This window comes from Mixophyes fleayi, chromosome 4 (assembly GCF_038048845.1).
Source record: "Mixophyes fleayi isolate aMixFle1 chromosome 4, aMixFle1.hap1, whole genome shotgun sequence".
NCBI classification, from domain to species: domain Eukaryota; kingdom Metazoa; phylum Chordata; class Amphibia; order Anura; family Limnodynastidae; genus Mixophyes; species Mixophyes fleayi.
Genome location: NC_134405.1, coordinates 219,910,471 through 219,937,861, shown reverse-complemented (window position 1 = coordinate 219,937,861; position 27,391 = coordinate 219,910,471). Strand labels below are relative to the sequence as shown.

At 44.7% G+C, this 27,391-nt stretch overlaps 1 protein-coding gene across 1 annotated transcript in view; it reads left to right on the top strand.

Annotated features, from left to right (window-relative positions):
* Positions 1–27,391, top strand: part of LOC142150797 (uncharacterized) — a 91,522-nt gene continuing 64,131 nt past the window's right edge. The window contains exons 1-3 of the mRNA XM_075205982.1: positions 1–25; positions 9,140–9,273; positions 10,760–10,919. Coding sequence (XP_075062083.1) covers positions 1–25; positions 9,140–9,273; positions 10,760–10,919 — 319 coding nt within the window. The remainder of the gene's footprint in view (positions 26–9,139; positions 9,274–10,759; positions 10,920–27,391) is intronic.

Genomic DNA, 27,391 nt, shown 5'->3' with positions numbered 1-27,391 from the left:
ATGGGTGGGAGTTCGCTAGGGGAAAGTACGACACCTAGGTCCCTTAATCTGGAGTCTCCCAATGTTTGGCAAGCCAACTGCTATTTCACGTGCAAAGAAACCTGAGTATTAGGAGACTAGGAAGAACAAACAGACAATAGCCCGCCCACAAGTGTTGATGAAAAGAAATGATGACATTATTAGAAGTGTGTATATTAACGCAAGCTGAAAGAGATTGTATATGACATTATTGATAGACATAGGATGATGCTATTGATGAACATGAGGTGTTTAAATGTATTTTGAGCTTAAAGACATGCGTTGGACGGATGAACTTGTTAGACATGAAGAACTGTAGTAGAGTATTCTGTATAACTGATACATGTTCTATTGTACTCTGTACCCTTCCAAATAATGTATTACATGTTTTATTGCACCCTTGAAGGGCATACAAAAGGTTATCTCCAAGCTCCAGAAGTATACGGTTTATAGTAAAAGGAAAAATTGTCTTGAGGATTAAGACTCTCTCTTATGATAACTTGTTTAGATCTACAAACAGCATGGTCATACACCAAAGGGGGCTTACATTACAGAGCAATGAAACGTACTGAGATCCTGCATATAACATCTTTAAGGTGATAGTTTATTATACTATCAAAGGGTGGAACTGTCAAAGTCGTATAATTGGATGAACGAAAGTATATTGGTTAATATTGTTTTATTGTGCGATTGCTACACGTGGCATACTGCGATCGCACGGTAAAATATGCACGCACACACCTCGCATTACAACATTTAGTTATTTATATAATTCATATTGGTTCCGTTATACAGTGATTTATGACCAGATAGTATTTAGTTTATTATTAGTTTATATATTATGATTATATGTACACTTCAGTGTTATTTAATGTGTCATGTCTGATATCATTTTAATCCCCTATTTATCAGCAGCTGTCCGGTTCATTCGCCAAAGAGATCGCATATTGCATACTCTAGTTATTGATGTTAGGGAATAAATAGTCAGAGTGATACCAAACTGTAAAATGCTAATTGGCTAGTTGTAACTGGTTTTTGGGCGGGAGAATCATCTGGAATGTTGACCCTCAACCTTTAAGGGGGTTGTTTGAACTAGCCTATGACCTGTTTACAGTGGACCCACCTGAAGTCTGGATCTATAGAAGCAAGCCACATCATCTGCATTGTTCTCTCTGTAACACTGAATGTATATATTCATATCTGTGCTCCTACTAGCTTCAGTCATTCTCTGACCACAGTATTCTAGAGTGAACTACTATTCACTGCTACCCGTGGGAGCGCAGCTAGCGCATGCGAATGCAGCGGTATGTATGTATCTTTTGGTATTGGCTGTACTGTACTGTATTATATTATAATCATGTATTGAGTTGTTAAACTTTGTATCTGCTAAAATAAATGACTTTGTGCGTTGGAAACACAATACAATCGCTTGGGCAATGCTTATTTGAAAACGATAGAATTACTTTAATAATTATGACACTTACAAAATAGGTTTTGACATGTGTGAAGATACGAGGTTCCCAAATCACTCAGACACGGTATTAGAGGAAAAATAGAAGGATGATTTATTTTTCAGAACAGGATTAAATACAGCATGGCCCCTTAACGATAGCAGGTCCAACAAGTGAGGAAATCAGTTCAGATAAATCCAGTGGGATAGGTACAGCATAGTCCCCTTAACAATAGCAGGTCCAACAAGTGAGGAAATCAGTTCAAATAAATCTAGTAAGATAGGTTCCACAGCACATCTTTGGCAGAGTATCACCTCTTGGCCTGTTAGGAACCCCTCCAACCGGCACAACACAACCCGGAATCTACTCTGCCAGTCAGGTGTTCACTGGAGCCCCTGATGGTGGGGACAGACTGGGCCGCAGACTGGCAGAGAGTCGTGAAGTGCATACCGGCTGGGGAGAACCCAGGCAAGAGTCAGGTCCACGCAGAGGTCAAGGCCGGCAGCAGACAACAGTATCGATGGAAAAGCTGAGGTCAGGGGTCACAGGCAGATAGCAGAACGGGTAGACAGATCCGGGATCAGGGTCACAGGAAACACAAGTGAAGTCCAATTCAAGCCAAGGGTCATACACGGGGAGTCAAATAGAGATATCAGGATACAGGATTAGGAACTAGCAGGTCAGCAGACTGGAGCACAGAAGCTATAACCGGCAATGAGGCAGCAGACCTCATTGCCTTAAATACAGACAAGGACCAATCAGCAGTGGAAGACACTCCTGCAGAGTAATTACAAGTATCCAGCAGGGCCAATCAGGGCTTGTCCCTGAGCTACCCAGTTGCAGGCTAATGCCTGATAATCAGCCCTATAGATGTTAGGAACCCCTCCAGCCGGCACAACACAACCCGGAATCTACTCTGCCAGTCAGGTGTTCACTGGAGCCCCTGATGGTGGGGACAGACTGGGCCGCAGACTGACAGAGGGTCGTGAAGTGCGTACCAGCTGGGGAGAACCCAGGCAAGAGGAGTCAGGTCCACGCAGAGGTCAAGGGCCGGCAGCAGACAACAGTATCGATGAACAAGCTGAGGTCAGGGGTCACAGGCAAATAGCAGAACGGGTAAACAGGCCAAAGATCAGGGTCACAGGAAACACGAGCAAGGTCCAAATCAAAGCCAAGGGTCATACACGGGGAGTCAAATAGAGATATCAGGATACAGGACAGGAACTAGCAGGTTAGCAGACTGGAACACAGGAGCTATAACCGGCAATGAGGCAGCAGACCTCATTGCCTTAAATACCAGTGGCCACCAATCAGAGCCTAGCTCTGAATTAGACACAGCCCCCAGCATAATTAATAGGCTGCATTAATTAGCCCACAGGCTAGAACATATGGTGAGCGCTGCGCCCGGCTTCCTCTCATTGCCGGGACGCAGCGCTGAAGTGTCCTCTCGTTGCCCCGGGCCCAGGGCCGGAAGTGACGTCCCGGTCGCCATAGCGACGGCCGGGACGCAGGTGAGTGAGTCGCGGCGGCTGGGCACCGCCGCGGCTCGTAACAGTACCCCCCCTTGAGGAGGGGTCGAGGGACCCCGACATCCAGGTTTTCTTGGGAACCTCCTGAAGAATTCCTTCAGTTGTTTAGGGGCATGGAGTTGTCTTCGCGGAACCCAAGATCGCTCTTCTAACCCGCGGTTCCTCCACTGCACCAGGAAGTGCACCTGTCCTTGCACTTTTTTGGAATCTAAAATCCTTTGAACCACATATCTTAGTGGCTTACTCGAACTTCCCCCAGGCACAGTTGAGGATTGGCTAGGATACAATACCGGCTTCAACAATGAACAATGAAATGTGTTCGGAATTTTTAGTGAACTAGAAATCTTCAATCTAAAAGCTACCGGATTGATCTGTTTGGTAATCATGAATGGCCCAATAAATTTAGGCCCTAGTTTTTTACAAGGCTGTCTGAGCCTAAGATTTCTAGTTGATAGCCATACTTTCTGGCCCACTTTGCATGGGCAGGTGGTACGGTGGCGATCCGAATTTTTTTTGGCCGACAATGAGGATTTTTTCAAGGAGGACTGAACTTTCCCCCAAATTACTTTCAGATCAGCAGCTGTGGAATGAATCTCCGGAATACCGGCAGATTTGAGAGAGTACAGAGAATTAGACCTGGGATGGAAACCGAAGTTACAGTAGAACGGGGAAGTTTGAGTAGATGAGTGAGATGAGTTATTGTAGGCAAACTCTGCCCAAGGCAGCAAAGATGACCAGTTGTCATGGAATTCTGAGGAATAACATCGGAGGAACTGTTCAAGTGCTTGGTTAACCCTTTCAGTTTGCCCGTTAGACTGAGGGTGGTATGCAGAAGACAGACTGATCCGGATTCCGAGGAGGGTGCAGAAGGATTTCCAGAATTGTGCTATGAATTGTGAACCACGATCAGAAACAATATCGGATGGAAGTCTATGGAGCCGGAAAACATGTTGTATGAAGAGAATGGCCAGATCTCGAGCTGTAGGAAGCCTGGTTAATGGGATGAAATGTGCCATTTTACTGAAACGGTCCACCACAACCCAAATAGTATTATGTCCTGCAGAAGGTGGCAAATCAACAATAAAATCCATGGACAAATGTGTCCAAGGTTTTGCAGGAATGGGCAATGGAAGCAATTGACCCACCGGGCGAGTCCTGGGGACTTTGTTCCTGGCACAAATTTCACACGAGAGGACATGACTCTTGACGTCAGCGGACAAGGATGGCCACCAGACCGTACGGGAAAGGATCTCCAGCGTCTTATAAACTCCAGGGTGTCCAGCAGACCTACTATTATGCGCCTCTGCAAGAACCGCCTTCCTTAGATGGACTGGAACAAAAAGACGTTGTTCCGGAGTAGTATCAGGGGCTAATTTCTGGAATCTCTGAAGTGTGATACTCAGATCTTGGGTTAATCCAACATGGATTATGGAAGGAGGAATAATAGGCTCTGGGTTCGAAACTGGAACGTGGTGTGCCAAGAAACTTCTGGACAGAGCATCTGCCCGGACATTTTTGGAACCCGGTCGATAGGTGATCAGGAAATTGAACCGGGTAAAGAATAACGACCAACGGGCCTGTCTGGGCTTTAGACGTTTGGCCGATTGTATATATTGCAAGTTCTTGTGGTCGGTAATGACAGAGATCTGATGTGGAGCACCCTCCAGCCAATGTCGCCACTCCTCGAAGGCCCATTTGATTGCCAACAGTTCCCTATTCCCGACATCATAGTTGGCTTCTGCTGAAGAGAACTGGCGGGAGAAATAGGCACATGGGTGTAGACGATTAGTATGAGGGTCCTTCTGTGATAGTATAGCCCCAGCACCGACGTCAGAGGCGTCGACCTCAAGAACAAATGATTTAGCTGGATCCGGGTGTCTAAGGACCTGAGTGGAGACAAAGGCTTTTTTCAGGCTTTCGAATGAGGCTACTGCTTGAGGCGACCAATTAGTTGGATCCATTCCTTTACGGGTTAGGGCGACAATGGGAGCCACGATGTCCGCAAAACCTGGAATGAACCTTCTATAATAATTGGAGAAGCCCAGAAACCTCTGCACTGCCTTAAGGTTGTTTGGTTGCACCCAATCTAGAATAGCCTGAACCTTAGTTGGATCCATGGAGAATCCCTCAGAAGAGATTATGTAACCTAAAAAGGATACTTTCTGCACCTCGAACTCACACTTTTCTAGTTTGGCGTAAAGGTGGTTCTCTCGCAGTCTTCGTAGAACTTGTTTAACGTGATTCTGATGTACAGACAGAGATCTGGAATAGATGAGGATATCATCTAAATAGACGACCACGAAACTACCAAGAAAGTCCCGAAGAACCTCATTGATTAAGTCCTGGAATACTGCAGGTGCATTGCTAAGACCGAACGGCATAACCAAGTATTCATAATGGCCAGAGTGCGTATTGAATGCCGTCTTCCACTCGTCTCCCTCCTTGATACGGATGAGGTTATACGCTCCACGAAGATCGATTTTTGAGAAGACAGTAGCACCTCTCAGCTGATCAAATAATACGGAGATGAGCGGAAGGGGATAGGTATTCTTGATTGTAATAAGATTCAATCCCCGGTAATCAATACAGGGTCTTAGTCCTCCGTCCTTTTTGGATACAAAGAAGCATCCTGCTCCTACGGGAGATTTAGATGGCCTGATGAAGCCCTTCTCCAGATTTTCTTCAATGTATTCCTGCATGGACTTGGTCTCCGGACCAGAGAGAGAGTACAGGCGACCCTTAGGCAACTTGGAACCAGGAATAAGCTCGATGGCACAGTCAAAGTCACGGTGAGGTGGTAAGGTGTCAGCAGCTTTCTTGGAGAACACATCCCAGAACTCATGATATTGTGAGGGAAGCTGCTCCGGAATAGGCTGAATAACCCGCAGGGGCAGTGACAAGCAGGACTGTGTACAGTAAGAGCTCCACTGGACAATTTCTCCTTTTACCCAGTCCATGACAGGGTTATGACGGGAAAGCCATGGGTGGCCCAAGATCAAGGGAACTGATGAACAATCGATAAGAAGGAAGGTTATTGACTCTGAATGGAGAGCTCCGATTTTTAATTGTAGTGGCGAGGTCTCCCAGGAAATCTTGCCACCAGGCAACGGACCTCCATCTAATCCACAGACAGTAATAGCGGACTTGAGTTTTACCATCGGAATTTTAGCAGCGCGGGCGAACCCGATGTCCAGGAAGTTGCCTGCAGCTCCACTATCAACGAAGGCGGACAGGTCCATTGAACGAGCACTAAACATGAGCTGTGCAGGGATCAATACGGCGTTTTTCGGGGAGACAATCTGCAGACCTAGGTGAACTTTCCCCTCGTTCCCTAGGCATGCTCTTTTCCAGGCTTATTCGGGCAGGAACGGGAGAAGTGGCCTTTTGTGCCGCAATAGAGACATAGGCCCTGTGATCTTCTCTTGTCTCTTTCCTCAGGGGAGAGACGATACGCCCCCAATTGCATGGGTTCCTCACCATCCGTGGGAACAGGAATGAAGCCGGATAGAGGTGATGATGTCTCCTTTTCGATTTTCCGCTCTTTAAATCTCCTGTCGATTTTAATGGAGAGGTGCATCAGATCCTCCAGAGAGGTAGGAGATGGGTACTGCACCAAAGAGTCTTTGACCTGTTCCGACAGGCCAAGACGGAACTGACTCCGCAAGGCAGGATCATTCCATCCACTATCAGGTGACCATCTACGGAATTCAGCGCAGTATTCCTCTGCCGAGCGCCGGCCTTGTTTCAAGGCCCGTAGATGAGTTTCAGCGGAGGCAGTACGGTCCGGGTCGTCATATAGTAGACCTAACGCCTCGAAGAAAGCGTCTACTGACTGCATGGCAGGACTGGTCTGCGGCAAGGAAAACGCCCAGGACTGGGGGTCACCCTGTAGAAGGGAAATGATAATCCCGACTCTTTGATGCTCTGATCCGGAGGAGCGGGGTCTCAATCGGAAATAGAGCTTGCAGCTCTCCCTGAAATTCCGAAACAGGGACCTATTTCCAGAGAAGCGATCCGGCAAGTTCATCTTAGGTTCACAGACGGAACTTGGAGTGGGTTGTGACACTTTTGCGGCTTCTTCTTGAACAGACAGACGCTCAGCCAATCCCTGGATCATCTGATATAAGGACTCAACATGGGCTGCTAGGGCTTGTGCCGGAGACGGTGAGGATCCACTTGCATCCATTCCAACCTCGTCTCCGTGAGTGGGCCGGTTATAATGTTAGGAACCCGTCCAGCCGGCACAACACAACCCGGAATCTACTCTGCCAGTCAGGTGTTCACTGGAGCCCCTGATGGTGGGGACAGACTGGGCCGCAGACTGACAGAGGGTCGTGAAGTGCGTACCAGCTGGGGAGAACCCAGGCAAGAGGAGTCAGGTCCACGCAGAGGTCAAGGGCCGGCAGCAGACAACAGTATCGATGAACAAGCTGAGGTCAGGGGTCACAGGCAGATAGCAGAACGGGTAGACAGGTCTGGGATCAGGGTCACAGGAAACACAAGCGAAGTCCAATTCAAGCCAAGGGTCATACACGGGGAGTCAAATAGAGATATCAGGATATAGGATTAGGAACTAGCAGGTCAGCAGACTGGAGCACAGAAGCTATAACCGGCAATGAGGCAGCAGACCTCATTGCCTTAAATACAGACAAGGACCAATCAACAGTGGAAGGCACTCCTGCAGAGTAATTACAAGTATCCAGCAGGGCCAATCAGGGCTTGTCCCTGAGCTACCCAGTTGCAGGCTAATGCCTGATAATCAGCCCTATAGATGTTAGGAACCCCTCCAGCCGGCACAACACAACCCGGAATCTACTCTGCCAGTCAGGTGTTCACTGGAGCCCCTGATGGTGGGGACAGACTGGGCCGCAGACTGACAGAGGGTCGTGAAGTGCGTACCAGCTGGGGAGAACCCAGGCAAGAGGAGTCAGGTCCACGCAGAGGTCAAGGGCCGGCAGCAGACAACAGTATCGATGAACAAGCTGAGGTCAGGGGTCACAGGCAAATAGCAGAACGGGTAAACAGGCCAAAGATCAGGGTCACAGGAAACACGAGCAAGGTCCAAATCAAAGCCAAGGGTCATACACGGGGAGTCAAATAGAGATATCAGGATACAGGACAGGAACTAGCAGGTTAGCAGACTGGAACACAGGAGCTATAACCGGCAATGAGGCAGCAGACCTCATTGCCTTAAATACCAGTGGCCACCAATCAGAGCCTAGCTCTGAATTAGACACAGCCCCCAGCATAATTAATAGGCTGCATTAATTAGCCCACAGGCTAGAACATATGGTGAGCGCTGCGCCCGGCTTCCTCTCATTGCCGGGACGCAGCGCTGAAGCGTCCTCTCGTTGCCCCGGCAACGGCCGGAAGTGACGTCCCGGTCGCCATAGCGACGGCCGGGACGCAGGTGAGTGAGTCGCGGCGGCTGGGCACCGCCGCGGCTCGTAACAATAGACTGTCTATTAATGCGCATGCGCCCGGCTACCAGCACCGCCGGGACGCAGCGCAAATGAACTAGCGTCCGGCCGTTGCCCTGGTGACGGCCGGACAGGGGGAGGAAATGACGTCCCGTTCGTCAAGGTGACGGCCGGGACGCTGGGGTGCATGGGAAGCGAGCCGCGGCGGCTGTGAGTACCGCCGCGGCTCGTGACATGACCAAAGTCAGTCACACACATGCCCAGCTCCCAGTGTAGCCTCTTTTATCACCTCCTAGTCCCACCTTGGAAACTGCCTGCTCAGGAGAGTTGCAAAAGGGCTTGATTGGTGGGCTTCTCACACTATCCAGCCCACTCCCCTACCTCCCCAGGTGTCCTCCCTCAGGTGACCCCTGCTGGGTCCAGCTCCTGGCTTTCTGTAGAGCTCACTAGTGGACAATAGGGAACAAACCGAAATAATAATGGTAGCTTAATTTACTCAACTCCAGAGTGTTCCCTGTGAAGGTCGAATTTAACCCCTGAAGTACTTTTCCAAGGAGATGTTATACTGCCATCACTGATACTTACTGATAACATGGCTAAAAAGTGCAGTTCAGGTATGGATTAGATTAAGGGGTTGTAACATCATATACCATGCCCGTTGCTTTACAACATGTATGAATTTTGTAAACAACTTTTGATTTCTTACACTTTGTTTTCATAGAGAAACATATTAATGTCTCACAGGTCCTGAATCTGTTGTGGAAGTTGATATCATATGATCTCTTATTCACATGGGAACGCTCAAGTCAACTGATGCACAGTGATGTCAAAGTTATTTGCTCTGTGCCGTTCAAGGTATACATTTCTTTCAGATATTTTTAGAAAAAATAAAATTTTTGTAAAAGTGTCAGAGAAAATTGGGACAGTAGAACAATGTTTTTTTGTATTTTCATATATGAATATTTCAGTTTTTTTATTTAATTGCCTCTTAAGGTGTCTTGGCAACACATCCTTACAGAAGACTACATTAAACTGATTACCAGTGGAACATTATTTTAAGATATTTTGTGGCTAAGAGTAACAAGATTATAGTTAAGAATGTAATTTATTTACACCTACAAATGTATAGACCTTTCACAGGAGATGACTGTGGGTTCCTGCCTATCATAAGGTGTGCCTTTGTCTCTGAAACTTCAGAATAAGGATGAGAGAAATTTTGAAAACTGTTCTGTGAAATATTTACACCATTCTAATTAATGTGGTTGTACCCAAAGTAATTGTTCATACCGCTTCAAGGTTAATTCCTTTCAGTAACTAAATGTTTTAGTACACTTAACACCCTCTGTCTGCACATTGTATCCTACAACTGCTCTATCGACTTTAGAACTTCATTAATTAAAGCTGATTGTATTTATAGAATTATTCAAAATCATGATTCTATTAAGGATACACGAATGACATAACTATTTTCTATTATACTGAGATGACCTTAGTTTAAACATTTGTGTTGTATTGCCCAATATTGTTGTCACGGAATATAAAAACTCTGAAGGTCTTACCTGCTAGTATTGGCGCTGCTAAACTGAGAGGTGTGGAGTCTAACACGCCTCCGGTCTTCACCAGGGACCACCGCTTGAGAGTTTGGGGTTCGCTGCAAGAGACGTGCAGGTCGCGGACCTCCCAAATAGCTACCAGCAAAGTGTTAGGTGAGTCAACTTAGTTGTGCGGTCTGAGGTCAATCCGTGCGGGCAATACAGGTATCGAAGGAGCAGACAGGAGCAGGGTCAGGAAGCCAGGGGTCAGAACCAGCAGATCAGTATAACCAATGGAAGATCCAAAAGGAGAGTCAGGCAGAACCGGGTCGGAATCCAGGAAGACAGGCAGAAGACTTTTAAACTGACAAGGATGCTGGAGCATAGGTGTGACCTAGATACTCTGGCACCCGAATGGCGCCAAAGCCAGATATAAATAGAAAAATGAGCTCTTTCACAGGTGGTAAAGGAATCGGTGGTCAGAACAACTGACTGCCGATAGAAAGAGGTTTCTACCGTCTCCGTGGCCTGGCAATGCAGACGCGACAGTCTGCGCATGCACCCACACTGCCGGGCAGAAAAACAGAAGTAGCGTCCCGTTGCTAGGCAACGGGAAGCACAAGTGGAGGCAGAGAAGGCAGCCATCCCTGGCACCTACTGTGCGTACAGGGACGGTGCCTGACAATTGTATTGTTAAAGATTATCAAAGGAAACCTTACATGTAAGCAATACGTTTTAATTGTGTCGCAAATATTGTATTTTGTTATTGGAGCAGTATGTTAGTAATCCATTATTTTACTTTATTTCAGTGGACTCCTGAAACATGGCCTCCAGAGAGGGAGAAACCAGAATCAAGATCTGTTTCATCCCTCCTTGCCAGTTTAGATGCATTATCCAATAAATCTCACCAGCCAAATCCTGAAGATAGGAATACATCACCTGACACAACAGTCTGGCATCCCTTTCCAGGTTAATTGCTTACCTCGACTCACTGATTCTTGTTGATAAGTTGCTGTCTATTTGCTTTAAACTTTGTGCTCTGGAAGTAGAGGGATTTATAGTGTAAGATGAGTGCCTTTCATCTAGATTTAAACATCTGGACAGAGTCAAACTTTATAATTTATTCTGTTATCAGATCTGCCCCAGAACCATAGTCAGGAGGCCATAGAGTAATTTTGCATGCTATCAGTTTATTGATACCACATGTGTAATAATACAGGGTTGAATCACACATGTTTGGGGACATACATTTGGTATATTTTTGTCTCTAGTGAAATCTACTTTAACTACAGTTTCCAGTATTCTGTTCTTTCATTAAGAAACTCAGACATTACCAAATATTGTAAATACTTAGGAGGAGAAAGTTTTTCTACCTTTTAGTATTACTCTGGGGCTGTTCAGGGTTCCATGTCTGAGTGACTGGCTTGATAACAGATTTAAAATTGGTGGATTCATAGACAGTCATTGCAAACATAACTGGTTTATTTGGGCTTTTATCATTAGAACTGAAAACTAAGATAAACACACATGACAAAGTCTATCTGTACATGTATGCGCACATGTTTCCACCTTTTCCACTAAAATTAATACTTTCTGATCTAAGATCTTCACATTGTCTTATATGCATGTACATTGGTACATAGAATACATTCACAATGTTGACATAAATGATTACATTTAAACAGCCCAGGCTGGTAATAGCAAAGTGTGTGGAGGAGGGGGGGGGTTGGGCAAAAGCGTGGTGTCCCCATGATTTTACTATTACCAGCATTAGGCTATGCTAGCCAGGGCTGGTGGCACTATAGCAGAAAAAAATGAATTGCAAAAAAGCATTTTGTCGGACAGCAGTATTGCTGGATTAAATTTAACTCTTTATGTCGACATTGTGACTGCTGACTTTACAACTGTCACGGATCAGAGTAGAGATACAGCTGAGGAGTCATGGATAGGTGAAAAACAAACAATGTTTATTGCTGGGGAACAGTTGATGACATAATATCTTGCAGAGTTTACCAGATATACAGCTGATGCAGGTAAATAGGAGGTGAGGTAATATTACAGACAGCATGCACAGGGAAATGCACGGATAAGTTCCAGGTACAAATAAGGAACAGGTCAGCAGATAGTATGCTGAGATAGATCCCAATGCAGCATACAATCACAGGAGCAAGGCAGGAGAAAGAATCACAAGGTGGAACCACAGGATATGACATCAGGGTGACAACAATAACCAGCCCTGTGTGCTGGGAGTAACAGGTATATAAAGGGAAAAAAAGACCACACCCAGGTGCATGGAATAATTGGAGAGCAGAAAGGTTAACCCTTAAAGCACAAGAAATGCACAATAGCGGCACCTCTGGACATCAGAGGTACTGCTGCAAACACATAAAAAGAACACATACAAATAATAAAGTCCAACAGGTAGGAGCTGCCAGGCGGATCGTGACAACAACCTGTTGACATTCTGTATGTAGACCAATTAACTGTGTTGACAGTCAGTATTAGGGTGTTAACACTCTGAATATCAACATGTTCCCTGTCGACATTCCAACTAAATCCCAAATCATGTGAAATATTTAACAAGCATTTGTGCTGTGGATTTGCACATTTGCATTTTTTAAAATAAAACTGAATAGAGTCTTTCCATCAGGGGTGCATTGGCCATAAGCCTTACTAGCAATTACCTTGTAGGCCAATTGCCTGCAGCAATAGCAGCCCATTTTGGCCTTGTCACAGACTACTGGAATGTCCACTACTACTACTGTTCATGTACTTTCCTGGCTCTTGCATACCAGTGAGGTGCAGGCAGCGCTGGTTGTACTTGGCCGTAATATTAGACCCGTGGCTGCATATACTGAAGAAACATTCATGCACTTGGGTGTTGCGTCCTTATTGGTGATGGTTGTGCCTCTGACTTGGAAACCTGAGCATCAAGTTGCCAGATTGAGTGTCTACACAGGGGCGCACGCAGCTCAGTTTTTTGGCAGCACTGTACTATACAGCAGCTGCGGCGCTGTCAAAGAAGAGTCCGCGGCGGTGCTGTATACAATACAGCACCGCCGCTGATGCTTTTTTGACAGCGCCGTGGCTGCTGTATAGTACAGTGCCGTATGTAGGAGCACTTTGTAAGCGGAGGGGAGGGGTTTCTGGAGACCCAGAAACCCTCCCTGCGTGCGCCACTGCTACACCAATGTCTCACATTCTTAATATGCTCTTAGTTGTCACGATCTGCCTCCTGCACCTCCTGTCTGACAAGAGCTATGTTGGGATTTTTTCTTGTTATGTATTCAGCTTGCGGTACCACTGTTCCTCCAATGGGGCCATTGTGTTACTTGGACTGCTCTTCTACCTGACAGAGCTAAGCTCATTAGTCCAGGATGCCTAGCACCTGTTCCTGGCCTAAATAAATCTGCCTATCCCAGCAGCCTTTGCCAGATTATCTGTTGCCTTTACCTCTGCTGGTTCTCCTATGAGTTATCCTTGTTTGACTTCCTGATTCTGACCTCTGCTTGTCCCTCCATTTTGGCATCTATTCCTGTGACCCCTGACTCGTCTTTGTTGTGACTATGCACCTGTTTCTCCCTGGCATTGTGGTGGACCGTCTGGCTTTGATCCCTGGCTTGTTTGACCCTCCTGCTTTACGTTGTTTATATTTCATTGCACTACTAGCAATACTGCACCTACAGACTGAATCCTGTCTCCAGTATATCCTGTGTCTGTCTGCAGACTATTGCATCCTGTGTGTCATCTCCACTGTCCCAATGGTACCACTTCACAGACTGCTGCATCCTGTCTCCAGTATGTCCTGTGTATCAGTCCGCAGACTATTGCACCCCATGTCATCTCCACTATCTTCACAGACCACAACACTTTCTTGACTTGCTGATCATCCAGTGCCTCATGTCTCCCGAGTTACCTGGAGTACTGCTACCTGTGATGCATCCAGTGCCTTGTGCTTCCAGAGTCCAAGTACTCCTTGCTATAATGGCCATACTCTGCTGACTTTTCATGCCTTACCATTTATTACTTCACTTACCTGTATAACCTTTGTTAGATAAAAAAGACTTCATTCCACTTGCATTCTCGCAGGGGTTTTTATATTGGGAATCCTGACACTGATCACCTACTGTGTGCCTTGTACCTGACCACGGTTATTATTGTGCCTATTAACCGTTCCTTGCCATCACTGTGTTCTGAACGTTTGACTTTTACTCTGACTGTGGCTACAGTTCATTGCCTGCATATACTATGTACCAGTGCTTTGGTGGTGACTCTGACCATGGCTACTGTCGAAGTCAGCAAATTGGATAAAGTCATTTCAATTAAAATCGAGCAAACTTGGTTGTCTTTGTTTGAAAAGATGCGTTCTGCACGCTACGGCGTGAAAGGGCACACTACGGCGTGGGAGGGCGTACGCAGCTGCAACACGTGGCAACAACAGTATTTAGTCTTTTACATACTTTCGCAAAAACACGCACACTTGTAAAATAGTACACATTAATGGTAGTTACAGCACATAGTTATTTATGTCGAAATATAGTAGAGTTTATGTGTAATATTATGAGTTATATGCATATCAGTAAAACATATGGTACACGTTGAAGGAATCATGTCATGTGTGGTGTCATACTAATCCCCTTCACATCTGCGACTGTCCGGTTCACTCTGCGAAGGGATCGCAGAGTGCATACGCAAGTTATTAATGTTAAGGAATTATGGACTATTAGGATTAGTATTCTTGGCGGGAAGATCAGAGCTCATCCCCTGGAGAGATGACCCCCTCCTTTGGATTCCTGAGCTTAAACTAGCCTATGAACTACAACCCCCTGGACCCTCCTGAAACCTGGACCAATAGAAGCAAGCCAGACCCTTTGCATTGTTTTACTGTATTACTGTTTGCATATAAGCAGCAGCTCCCTCATCTAGAGTTCAGTCACCTAGACCACAGACTTCAGGACTGAATGACTGTTCACTAGATCCAGGGCGCCTGCGATAAGTAACAGCTGTACTTATTATTATTTCGCTTGAATTATTCTGCTACTTTTTGAGAATAAATATTTGTGCATTGGAAACACAAACCGAGATTCGACAATCGTTATTGGATAGCGACAAAACGCTCATAACAATTTGGGGGCTCGCAGCGGAGGTTTCGTTGACCGGATGATACGCAAGACCAGCGGATTTCGGTTCTGCAACAAAGGGTGGAGACGCGTCATATACGGGTAAGAACGCAATGTGTTCAAAACCTGAATTTTACTCTGTGTTGTGAAACCGAATGTCCGTTTTGCATAATCTGAAGGTGCGCTAACTAGAATCTAGGGACAAAAGAGAAAACTGTTTCTTTTTCTGTCATATTGCGTTTTGATATATTGTATTGCGTAGCGTATGTGTACTTCCTGCTCAGCGTACGTGAACTTCCGGTAGATTTGCCACGTGGTTAAACAATCGTTTTGATAGTTATTATATGTGCATACTATAATTACTTGTGAAAGCCTCTGGGACATTATTACTATTGTTGGGAACTTTTGATTTTTTGCGCAGAAAAGGTGTATAGTGTGTGATTTCGTGACGTAGATACACTGTTTATTGTTGAGGTGCTCAGTTGCTGTCTGACGAGGCAGGTTGCCCAACTGAAGGACGGTATACGGGGCAGGTATACCGGGAGCGAAAACAAAGGAAGTTTTCGCGCGCACTCCCAAGAGCCATCGCAACGCTTATTCATAGTTAGTATTTGTAAGCGTTGCGATCGGACCGCACGGCAAGGAAAGCCGTGATTGTAACTTGGGGAGGCAGCGGGGAGGATTTACATTGGAAAGGCTGGTTGATTGTATCGACTTTGTGCTATCAGTTGTAATAAACTCAACAGTTTTTGTGGTTTAGCCAGAGTATCGAGGAGCTGATAGCCCTTGGGTCCCACAGTGATATTTTCTGTGTTAGGGGTTTCTCGTTTAGCACGAGAGGAAGCGAGTGGACGCGGCTTGAGCAAATACTTCCATGGCCAGTAAGAGATCTCTAGCGGTAGAGTGTTTGTAGCAAAGGGTTGAAAGTTTTTTGTGGAAGTGTGGTCTGCATAGACTGGTACTGTTCAACATGGGTGCTAAGCATACGCTAGAGATGGCCAGTGTACTGCCTAAGGAAGGGCCTATTGGTTCAGCAAGGTTTCTTATGTGCAAGAAATATGGTGCGTACGCAACTGTGTATTGTGACACGTGGGTCAAGATGACCAAAGAGTGTATTAGGCCTTTCCCAACAATAGGGAGTTTTAATGCAGAGGTACTAAATAACGTAAAAGATAAAGTGTGGTTGATTAAGTCAACAAAAGTGAGAAATAGACATAATGACTGTTTAAAATTGTGGCAAATGGAAGGCAACACGTGGCAGAGCAGCGAGTGCACAGCGGAAGTAGGCGTGGCGAAAAGCACGCGCACAACGGAAGTAGCCGTTGAGAAGCGTGGAGAACTCAGCGCAAGCGCGCCCCGCCACCCTATGTGGCAGGGGGAGTAAGTACAGCCGTTATTAAAAATGAAAAAAAAGGAAATTGCTAAGTTATATCCTGTTTTAAGTCAGTTTAAAGCAAGTGTTTCTGAAGAAGAGGATGAACCCACGGAAATTTCAGCCATTGCCCATGCTGTTAATATGTTAGAGGTTCAGCGTAAGTATGGAAAGGAGGCAATGGCTGAGATAGGTGAGAGTAGTGTGACCACTAGGAGAGGTAATATTCAAAGTACTGAAGTAGCTAACCCTGAAGATAGTGAACCAATGGGTACGTATCCAGTCCGCACAATATCAGTTCCCAATGGGAAGGCGGATAAGGATGGCGTAGTTCCTTTAAGAAATGTTACAATGCATTGTCCTTGGACTAGATCAGAATTACGTTCCATTATGACTGAATTCCCAGATCCTAGAAAAGAGTTGGCTGTGTCAGAAGTTTGTTAAAGACTTAGGAAATGCACACGAACCAACCGATAAGGATTGGCGTGTAGTGTTGAGGGCGTGTCTTCCTCCCAATACTAACGTACAACAATTCATTAAAGATTGTTCGTTGGAGGAAGACGACACCTTGACTGATGAGATTAATCAAGAGAATATAGAACAGATTGTCAAACATTTAGCCATCTATTTTCCAGTAGTAACGAATTGGAGTAAAATTTTCACCATCAAACAGAAAGATAGTGGAACAGCATCAGATTACTTCGTTAGAGCTATAGCAGCGATGACACGGTTCACTGAGATATCAAACATAGGTGAGGACCCACATCACAGGGAAGTAGCTGTAGGAGTACTAAGGGATGGTCTTAGGGAAAATTTTAAAACCAGAGTACAAACCACATTACCTAATTGGAGAGGCATCACAGTAGATTCTCATAGGGAGTCTGCTGTGGAGCATGACAAAAACCTTTTTAGAAAGAAGGAAGAGAAAAGTGATAGGTTGATGATGGTGAGTATACAGGCTCTAGAGGGGATGCATACACGACCACCAGCATACAACCCACATAATAAGAAACATAGAGTGATCAGATGTTTCAATTGTAATGAAGAAGGACACGTTAGGAAGGATTGTAAAAAGGACATATACAACCCTAGAGGTGGGACACATAGATATCCTCCAAGGAAGAACTCACATAGAATAGAAGACTCACATCTACCCGCACATATTATAGCAGCAAATGCTGTGCAGGAAAGCGATAGTCAGCGCTAGGGGTCAGGTCATACCTGTAGTCTATAGCCAGTGAGGTTAACTGAGAGTCTGAGAGAAGAACCAACAATGATAGTTGACATAGCTGGTAGGAAACAAAGTTTTCTTGTAGATACAGGGTTGGCCAGATCTGTGATAACCTCTCCTTTTAATCTACAGGTGACCAGTAAGACTATTCCAGCTATGGAGGTAACGGGAAGAGTGTTACATTATCCTATAACTAAACCCACAGAAGTTACTAATGGGCCCCTGCATACTAAACATTAGTTTCTTTTAGCTGCAGCGGCTCCTACTAACTTGCTAGGGAGAGACTTGTTATGTAAAATGGGATGTGTCATATACTGTACGTCAGATGGTGTGTTCTTAGATATACCAGAGAAAGTCGCACATGAGGTACAGGATATATTAGACACCCCTCAAAGGTTAATGTTACACTATACTGTTATAGAACAAATTCCATCTCAAGTAAAGGGGATGTTGCTGGAAATACCGGGTTCACTATGGACCAGAGATGGACAGGACACTGGACTGATGGCAAACGTAGCCCCTGTCATGGTAAATCTAAAAAGTGGTAGGATAGCTCCAAAAATCCCACAGTATCCATTAAAACCGGAGGTAGAATTAGGGGTATATCCTGTTATTGAAAGGCTGTTAAAACAAGGGATTTTAATTCGTACATCGAGCACAGCAAATAGTCCCATTTTCCCTGTGAAGAAGAGTGGGGGGAGGGGCTATAGATTAGTCCAGGACTTAAGGGGAATTAATAAAGTTGTTGAGAGCCAATTCCCTGTAGTGCCGAATCCAGCTGTCATCCTCATGCAGATTCCACCATCTGCTAGTCATTTTACTGTCATTGACCTATGTTCTGCTTTCTTCTCAGTCCCTCTTCACCCTGACTGCCAATACCTATTTGCATTCTCCTACAGGGGATTGCAATACACATGGACCAGACTGCCCCAGGGGTTCATTGACAGCCCCAGTATTTTCTCCCAAGCCTTACATGACTGTTTGCAATCCTTTCAACCCTGCAATGGGTCTGTTCTAATTCAATATGTATACGATTTGTTGTTGTGCTCTGATTCTTTTATGTCATGCTTACATGATACTAAATTGTTGTTTCATCTCTCACAAACAGGGCACAAGGTGGCAAAGTATAAATTACAGCCATGTCAGACTAAGGTTAAATACTTAGGACACTGCCTCACCAAGGGGCTAAGACACCTGACAACCGACAGGATTGAGGCCATACAACACATGACTCTGCCGCAGAGCCAGAAGCAGATTCGTACTTTCCTGGGGATGTGTGGATACTGTAGATCCTGGATCCCAGGTTTGTCTATTCTGGCATTACCATTGCAGGAAGTAGTCTCTTCCTCGAAACCAGAACGTGTCGTACACACAGAAGAGTCAGAGCAAGCGTTCTTTAATCTTAAACATAGTCTGACTAGAGCACCTGCATTGGGAATACCTGATTATGAAAAACCTTTTGAGCTTTACTGTACGGAAGCTGATGGTTGTGCAGCAGGTGTCCTCACACAGAAACATGGTGACGCTAGCAGACCGGTAGCATACTAAAGTGCACAATTGGACACTGTGGCTAGATCACTCCCAACATGTCTCAGAAGCGTAGCAGCAATGGCTCTTCTGGTAAGTAAGAGCAAGGACGTAGTATTAGGACATAATTCAACTGTCTATACGCCCCATGCTGTATCAGCTCTGTTAAATTCAGCTCAAACCAGATATGTTTCTTCAGCTAGATTCACAAAGTGGGAACTAGCTCTGATGGCACCCTCAAACATCACCATCAAACGATGTAGCACCTTAAATCCAGCAACATACCTTCCATATGTGTCTCTAGAGACACAAAGGGTGGGAGGTGAGGAGACCCTGGTTGATGATGAGTTAGGCAAGAGTACTGATACGCATGATTGTATGGAACACCTGAACCAGACCTTTACTGCAAGGCCCGACATACGTGATACCCCCTTAGAAAATGTAGATTTTACGTTTTATACAGACGGGAGTTGTCATAGACAGACAGAGACGGGAGAGCTATGTACTGGTTACGCTGTTGTAGACGATCAGGAAGTGGTAGAAGCTGAACCCCTTGGCCCACCTCACTCAGCCCAAGTGGCGGTACTAGTAGCATTAAGGAGAGCGTGTGAATTAGCAGAGGGTAAATCAGCCAATATATATACTGAGTCTAGGTATGCCTTCAGGGTAGTGCATGATTTTGGGGCCCTTTGGCGTCTTAGAAACTTTCGACAGCAGCAGGTACGCCAGTGGCACACTTACAACACATAAAAGGACTTCTGACAGCGAAACAATTACCCAGAACGGTAGCCATCATAAAGTGCAAAGCCCATACCTTTGAAGAAGACCCACTGTCATTGGGCAACAACAGGGCAGACGAAGCTGCTAAATGGGCAGCAGGGCAACCTATGACTGTATCGACCGAGACTATGATGGTTTTTCAGACATTAGACATGCAGAAATTAATTGAAATGCAAGATTTGTGTTCCCTGCAGGAAAAGGCGGTCTGGAAGGCGAAGGGATGTGGTCAAGAGTCCTCAGGACTCTGGAGGGATGGACAAGGTAAGCCTGTAGCTCCCCGAACATACTATCCAAGCCTGGCTGAAGCAGCACATGGTCTGACTCACCTAAATAAAGAAGGTATGTGCAAACTGGTGAGAGCATACTGGTTTGCTCCTGGATTTTCCTCTCAGGCTGGTAAAAAAGCAATGTCATGTCTTACTTGTTTGAGGAAAAATGTTGGGAAAACTATTCCAACTGAGCCATCCCACATCCCTCCTACAGACGGACCTTTTCAGGTAATACAAATTGACTATATCCAATTACCACCGTGCAGGAATCTAAAGTATGTGTTAGTATGTATTGATGTGTTTTCCGGTTGGATAGAAGCATATCCAGCAGCCACTAATACTGCTGTGTTCACTGCAAAGAAAATTGTACAAGAACTTGTGTGTAGGTTCGGTATCCCTAGAATCATTGAAAGTGATAGGGGTACCCACTTTACTGGTGATATCTTCCAGAATATGTGTAAGCTCATGGGAATCAGTAGCAGACTTCACACCCCATACTGACCACAAGCCAGTGGTAAGGTGGAAAGAGTAAATGGTGTTATAAAGAACAAGCTTGGTAAGATAATGGCTGAAACTGGGTTGGCATGGCCTGAAGCTTTGCCACTAGTCCTCCATAGCATTCGAACACTCCTAGACCTCCTCTTAATCTGTCCCCGTTTGAGATACTGTTCGGACGACAACCTCACTTGATCGTGAGTCCGAAAGACGACTTAAAGTGTAATAATGAAGTGACTGTGCAATATCTTATAAAAATGAGCAGACAGCTGAAACAACAACAACAAAAACTCAAAATGATGTCACCTGGTATGTCAGAAACAAATTGTCATGATGTTGAACCTTGGGACTATGTTATGATCTGCAATTTCTTACGTTCAGGTTGTTTAACAGACCGTTGGGAAGGCCCGTACCAAGTGCTGCTGACCAGTACTACATCACTGAAGGTTGCAGAGAGAGACACTTGGGTCCATTCCACCCACTGCAGGAGACTCAATAACCCGGAGAAAGTGCGAGATAAAACTGAGACCGACGACACAGATCTGTCACTCGTAAATCTGTTGCGGGAGACCTAAGGCCCGCAGTCAAGACACCTGAGCCAGAGACGTTGCATCAGAACTATCTTTCCAGCTATGGAGTGGCGGTTTTTGTTTTTCTTTTGTTCCAGGATTTTCTTTGTTTTTAACTTTTTCTAGGACATTCTATTTATGTGAAGGAGGATGGAGGACAGAGGAAGGTTTTGGCAGTGATACGGATGAAATGGAAATCGAGGAAAAGTTATTAGAATACCCAGAGCAGTCCATTATTAAGCTTGGTCCAGGGGTTATGAAAAGGTCTGCTAGCTCACGAACTCGGAGACAGTGTGAGGGGCTATTGTCTGATGAGTATTGTATCTGCAAGTTCTGTGACTCCCTAGTTGAAGAGAGATGCATCCAGCGATGTCAGTCCACCGGTAATCTGAATGTGGGCGGGCATCCTTTGGAGGATTATCAGTCCCTGGTGGGTAAGGTGCTAAACCAAATCGAGTGCTGGGTGTGCTCTCACGTGCCGCAGGGGCAGCATAACATAGGACTAGTGCCATTCCCATTAAACATCTCCAAAGTACTCGAATTGAGGGGTGAGAGGCCCATAGAGGGGAGGTACAATAATACTAGGTCCCCTAGTCTAACGCTTCGACAATACTCTGTAGACAGATCTTTGCTGTGTGTAAATATCTCTCATGCAAAGCATCTGGAGAATTGGGAAGATGACCTATCAGATCAGATAATGGCTCGCCATGCTCATTTTGGAGGGAGACTGAGGCCACCAATAAGCATGAATGTTGATGGAAGTCACAAATTAGGGCGTGTAACCAAACATAAGAAAGTATCCATTGGAAAAGTCGCTATAGATAATTGTAAGAATGTCATCCATGCTGACACGTGTCTTGAGCAAATGGAGACACTAGGCATGGGTAGTTTTATCGAAACTCTGTGTGATATAATTAATGGACATACTGTTCCTTACATTCTCCCTGATGATGTGTACTTTGTTTGTGGGAGGAAAGCTTATTCCTGGGTGACTCCGAGTTCCAAGGGCTTGTGTTTCTTAGCTAAACTGGTTCCTGAAATCATGACTATTACTCATGAAGAAATGGTTGGTATTCACAAGACTACATCACCACCATACATACACACACAGTATGAACACCGTGACAAGAGAAATTTGATTCCTGATGAGGAACCCATAGCTACAAAATTGATTAGTGAAACCGCGGGTTTCCAAGTTATGGCTGCTCTAGATCTCACCAGGACCGCTCGGGGAACGTTAAACTTTAAATATATCCAAGACCTAGCTAAATTAATAGACAATATCACAGAGATGTATGATGACACTTTCAGGTATACTGGAAGGGAGCTACAAGCGTACAAGAAGGAGTTGGTGCAACATAGACTGGTACTAAATTATCTTACCTCTATTACTGGTGGGTACTGTGTGACACTGGCCACCCAGTTCGGTGTCAAATGTTGCACGTACATCACCGATAATACGGATGACCCTAAGGAGGTTATAGACCGGAAGATGGATGAAATTCTGCAACTGAAATGGGAATTTCGAAGGAACCATAATTCTTTGTTATATGAGGTCGGGGAAAAGGTGGCAGGTTGGTTCTCATGGTTGAACCCTGTGAAATGGTTCTCTGGTCTGGGGTAGTGGGTACAGGAAATGGTTGCTAGTGTAGGTAAGCTCCTTCTCCTTATACTGGGTGTCATCTTAGCAATTGGTTTATGTGTCAAATGTGTTCCTACTGTGTTGAAGTGTGGGAAACAGTCTTCTAGGAGAAACACTGAGAACGAGACTGAAAGGGTGGTGCAAGACACCGAGATCATGGTATGTGAAGAAGTGTTGTATAACCCTGAACTTGAAACAGTGATTAGGTGATAGTTTATTATACTATCAAAGGGTGGAGCTGTCGAAGTCAGCAAATTGGATAAAGTCATTTCAATTAAAATCAAGCAAACTTGGTTGTCTTTGTTTGAAAAGATGCGTACGGCACGCTACGGCGTGGAAGGGCGTACGCAGCTGCAACACGTTGCAACAACAGTATTTAGTCTTTTACATACTTTCGCACAAACACGCACACTTGTAAAATAGTACACATTAATGGTAGTTACAGCACATAGTTATTTATGTCGAAATATAGTAGAGTTTATGTGTAATATTATGAGTTATATGCATATCAGTAAAACATATGGTACACGTTGAAGGAATCATGTCATGTGTGGTGTCATACTAATCCCCTTCACATCTGCGACTGTCCGGTTCACTCTGCGAAGGGATCGCAGAGTGCATACGCAAGTTATTAATGTTAAGGAATTATGGACTATTAGGATTAGTATTCTTGGCGGGAAGATCAGCGCTCATCCCCTGGAGAGATGACCCCCTCCTTTGGATTCCTGAGCTTAAACTAGCCTATGAACTACAACCCCCTGGACCCTCCTGAAACCTGGACCAATAGAAGCAAGCCACACCCTTTGCATTGTTTTACTGTATATAAGCAGCAGCTCCTCATCTAGAGTTCAGTCACCTAGACCACAGACTTCAGGACTGCATGACTGTTCACTGGATCCAGGGCGCCTGCGATACGTAACGGCTGTACTTATTATTATTTCGCTTGAATTATTCTGCTCTATTTTGAGAATAAATATTTGTGCGTTAGAAACACAAACCGAGATTCGACAATCGTTATTGGATAGCGACAAAACGCTCATAACACTACAGATAGCTTCTGGTTTCTATCCCTGAATATTGCTCCTAGTAAGTCTCATTTCTTACTGTGTGTTAACTCCAGGGCAGTGAACCCAATTTTCTGTACAGAGTTGTCATCATTATACGAAGTTTTGGGCTGATGATATCCTCCAGACTCCTGATTATTATCCCCAGGAGACATACTTACATATAGAGTCAGTGCTTCTTCTGCTGAACATGGATATTAACAAGTGGGTATCCACCAGCCACTGTGGTCCATTGCTAAGAATACCAACTGTGCAAATAAAGTCATTACAGGCCCACTTCTCCCCTCCCTGTTTGTCTAGTAGAATAGGTGGGCAAGGCCTGTGTGAATACATCTTTCACAGAGACAGTAATGGTCACATGGGGCTCCTGTAGTCTATGGGAGTCTTTTAGAACGAGTAAAGTATCAGTGAATGACTCGTCCACAGCAAGTAGTACTTGATGCGGCCATGTATGTGCGACATAACTTTCCATAGTCCTTCAGGACTTCAGTAGTCTATGAGAGTCTCGTAGGACCATTACTCTGATTATGAGTGATGCGACCGTATATGCTGCAACCATTTTCAACAATCTAGTGTCTTTCCCCCCAAGTGCCCCAATCATTTAAATAAATAAATGGGAAACTCATTCTTAAAAGAACGAGAAAGTGCCTAGAGACATCTTCTGGCTCGCACCTGCTCTAAATAAGCTTGTTCACCTGCCTTAACTTAACCCCTTTTCCATTTCCACCCCTACTCTCTCCCTCTCTTCCTCTCCATGTTTTATCTCTGTCTGCACCATATTTCCTCTCTTCATGCCTTTACTTCCTCCTTCACTGCTGGACTTTATTAGGTGGTAGACAGAACCAGAGATTGTGGCCAAGCATGTCCAATGCCACATAAGTAAACCTATGGATAGCAGTTAAGCATAATTTTCTGATTTTTATTTATTTTTGTTGAATGTCTGAAGTGAAAACTTTTGTTACATTATAGGTCTTATTCATAATGCTCAAAACCCTATTAGTGTGCACACCAATTTCAGCCTTCCTTTTCCAAACATATTTAACATACAGTAGATGCCTTCTTTTTCCAGCCATATTGCATAGAGATGCCTTGCTTTATAAGCCATATTAGGCAGAGTTTGCCACACTTTAACAGATATAATGCACAGACCATGAAGCCAGCTACTTGGCTTGTATTTCAGTCAGGTTTGACGCTTCTGATTCCTCCTCTCCACATGCTAGCTACCACACTTCCATTTCATTATGATCTTTCAGGAGAACTGTAGAATCAACCAATGAGTGCACTGAAATGGATATTTATAGCTGCTACAATCACATCTGTTGACTATCAGTCTGCATCAGCACTAAATAGGTAGAGTGAGTGACAGTTTAAAATGGGCAGTCAGTGCTCCATATCACGATATGGAGTACTGGAAGTTTTACCTGTCTACCTTGCTACTGTACTTTCTCTTGAATTGAACTGTTGTGATCAGGGCTGCCATCCTCGCCGTCCGTGCTCCCCCTCCACCCTTCCCCTCATTACATTACATGCTCCGCTCCCATCATCATAGTACATGCCTCCCCCTCCCTTATCATTGTACATGCCTACCCCCCCCCTCCCTCATAATAGTACATGTTTTGGCTCCACCTTCCCCATATAATTGCTCTAGTTTGCTTACCTCGCTTCCACGATATGGCGGCTCCCAGACACTGATAGACTGGGAGCAGGCCCCGTGCTCCCAGCCCACAAGTGTCTGGAAGACACTGCGATGCAAGACAGGTGGCCGTGCTAGGGGGACCCGGACAGACCAGGGGGCCTGGACAGACGGTTGTGATATTTGAAGTTGTTGACTCTTAATCAACTGTTGGATTGTGTATTTTGGTCGAAGGAGTGGATCATGAATTGTAAGTGATACTTTTGCACAACAATAAATAATATTGGCCTGACTCATCAAGGAACATAAATGCCGATACATGCTGTATTTTGCATCGAATCACTCTGCATATGCTCATAACTGGACCATACGCCTGTGCGTTCTTTTGAGACTTTATACTCTAAATATGTATTGGACTTATCCTACAGTGTATTGACTGTTAGAGCAGAGCGCTCCTAGACCCGTATTCAACAACAGACATATCTTTTACAGCTGCTCCTTGTTGAATACGGAGGTGCATGTGCCTGATTTAAGTGAGTGTTAAAAAAAAAATTGCAGAATATGTTCTTTCTGCATACCTTAATGAATCAGACCCCAAGTGAGGGTAATAATAGTTGTTATGGTAACAGTGAATAATTAGTGACATCCATAGTTCTTCCGAAAATAAACTCATAGTATTTAACACTTATAATAATCTTATGTATGCCTGATATCATAAAAAATTCTGATAATTTTAGAGTACATTTATTCCATTCCATGAAACTCTGAATTCTAGAGGAGCAAAAAACCTAAATTTGGGCCCTTCAATCTATGGCAGCACTCTTTGCCACTTGGGAGCAGAACAACATGTACTAAAAAGAAAACACAAGACTTAATAGTAGAGATGGTCACTGACCCCCGTGTTTTGGTTGTTTTGGATCTGGATTACCTTTGTGTTTTGTTTTTGGTTTTGGTTTTGCAAAACCGCCCTTGCGTGTTTTGGTTTTGGTTTTGGTTAAAGATGAGCGGGCTCGGATTTCGCTAATCTGAGCCCACCCGAACAGTTCTTCCGGCCGCCAAAGCAATCCAAAACGAGGCTATGACATCCAAGTCTCGCGTCGGATCTCGCAAGACTCGGATGTTATAAATTCCCAGCTCGCGGCCGCCATCTTCATTCTTCCTGCAATCACTGAAGAGGGAGGTTGTTTGGGAGCTCCTGTCCTGGTTAGTTTTGTTCAGTGGTTATTTGGGAGATCCTGTGCTCTGTCCTGCTGATCAGTTTAGTCAAGTGGTGCTTTGTCCAGTGCTCTGTCCTGCTGAGTCCAGTAGTACTTTGTCCAGTGCTCTGTCCTGCTGAGTCCAGTGGTGCTGTGTCCTGTGCTCTGTCCTGCTGAGTCCAGTGGTGCTTTTGTCCTGTGCTTTGTTCTGCTAAGTCTATAGTAATTTTATAATTATTAAAAAATCATAATTTACAAAAATAATTTTAAAAAAATATAAAAAAATAATTTAAAAAGTATAAAAAAAATTCTAGTGCAATATATTCTTGCAGTCCAGAAATATTAGTACTGCAATACCTACGTTCACTGTTCTTGCAGTCCAGAAATATTAGTACTGCTATATTTACCTACGTTCACTGTTCTTGCAGTCCTGAAATATTAGTACTGCAAAATTAAAATACGTTCACTGTTCTTGCAGTCCAGAAATGTTAGTACTGCAATATTTACCTACGTTCACTGTTCTTGCAGTCCAGAAATATTAGT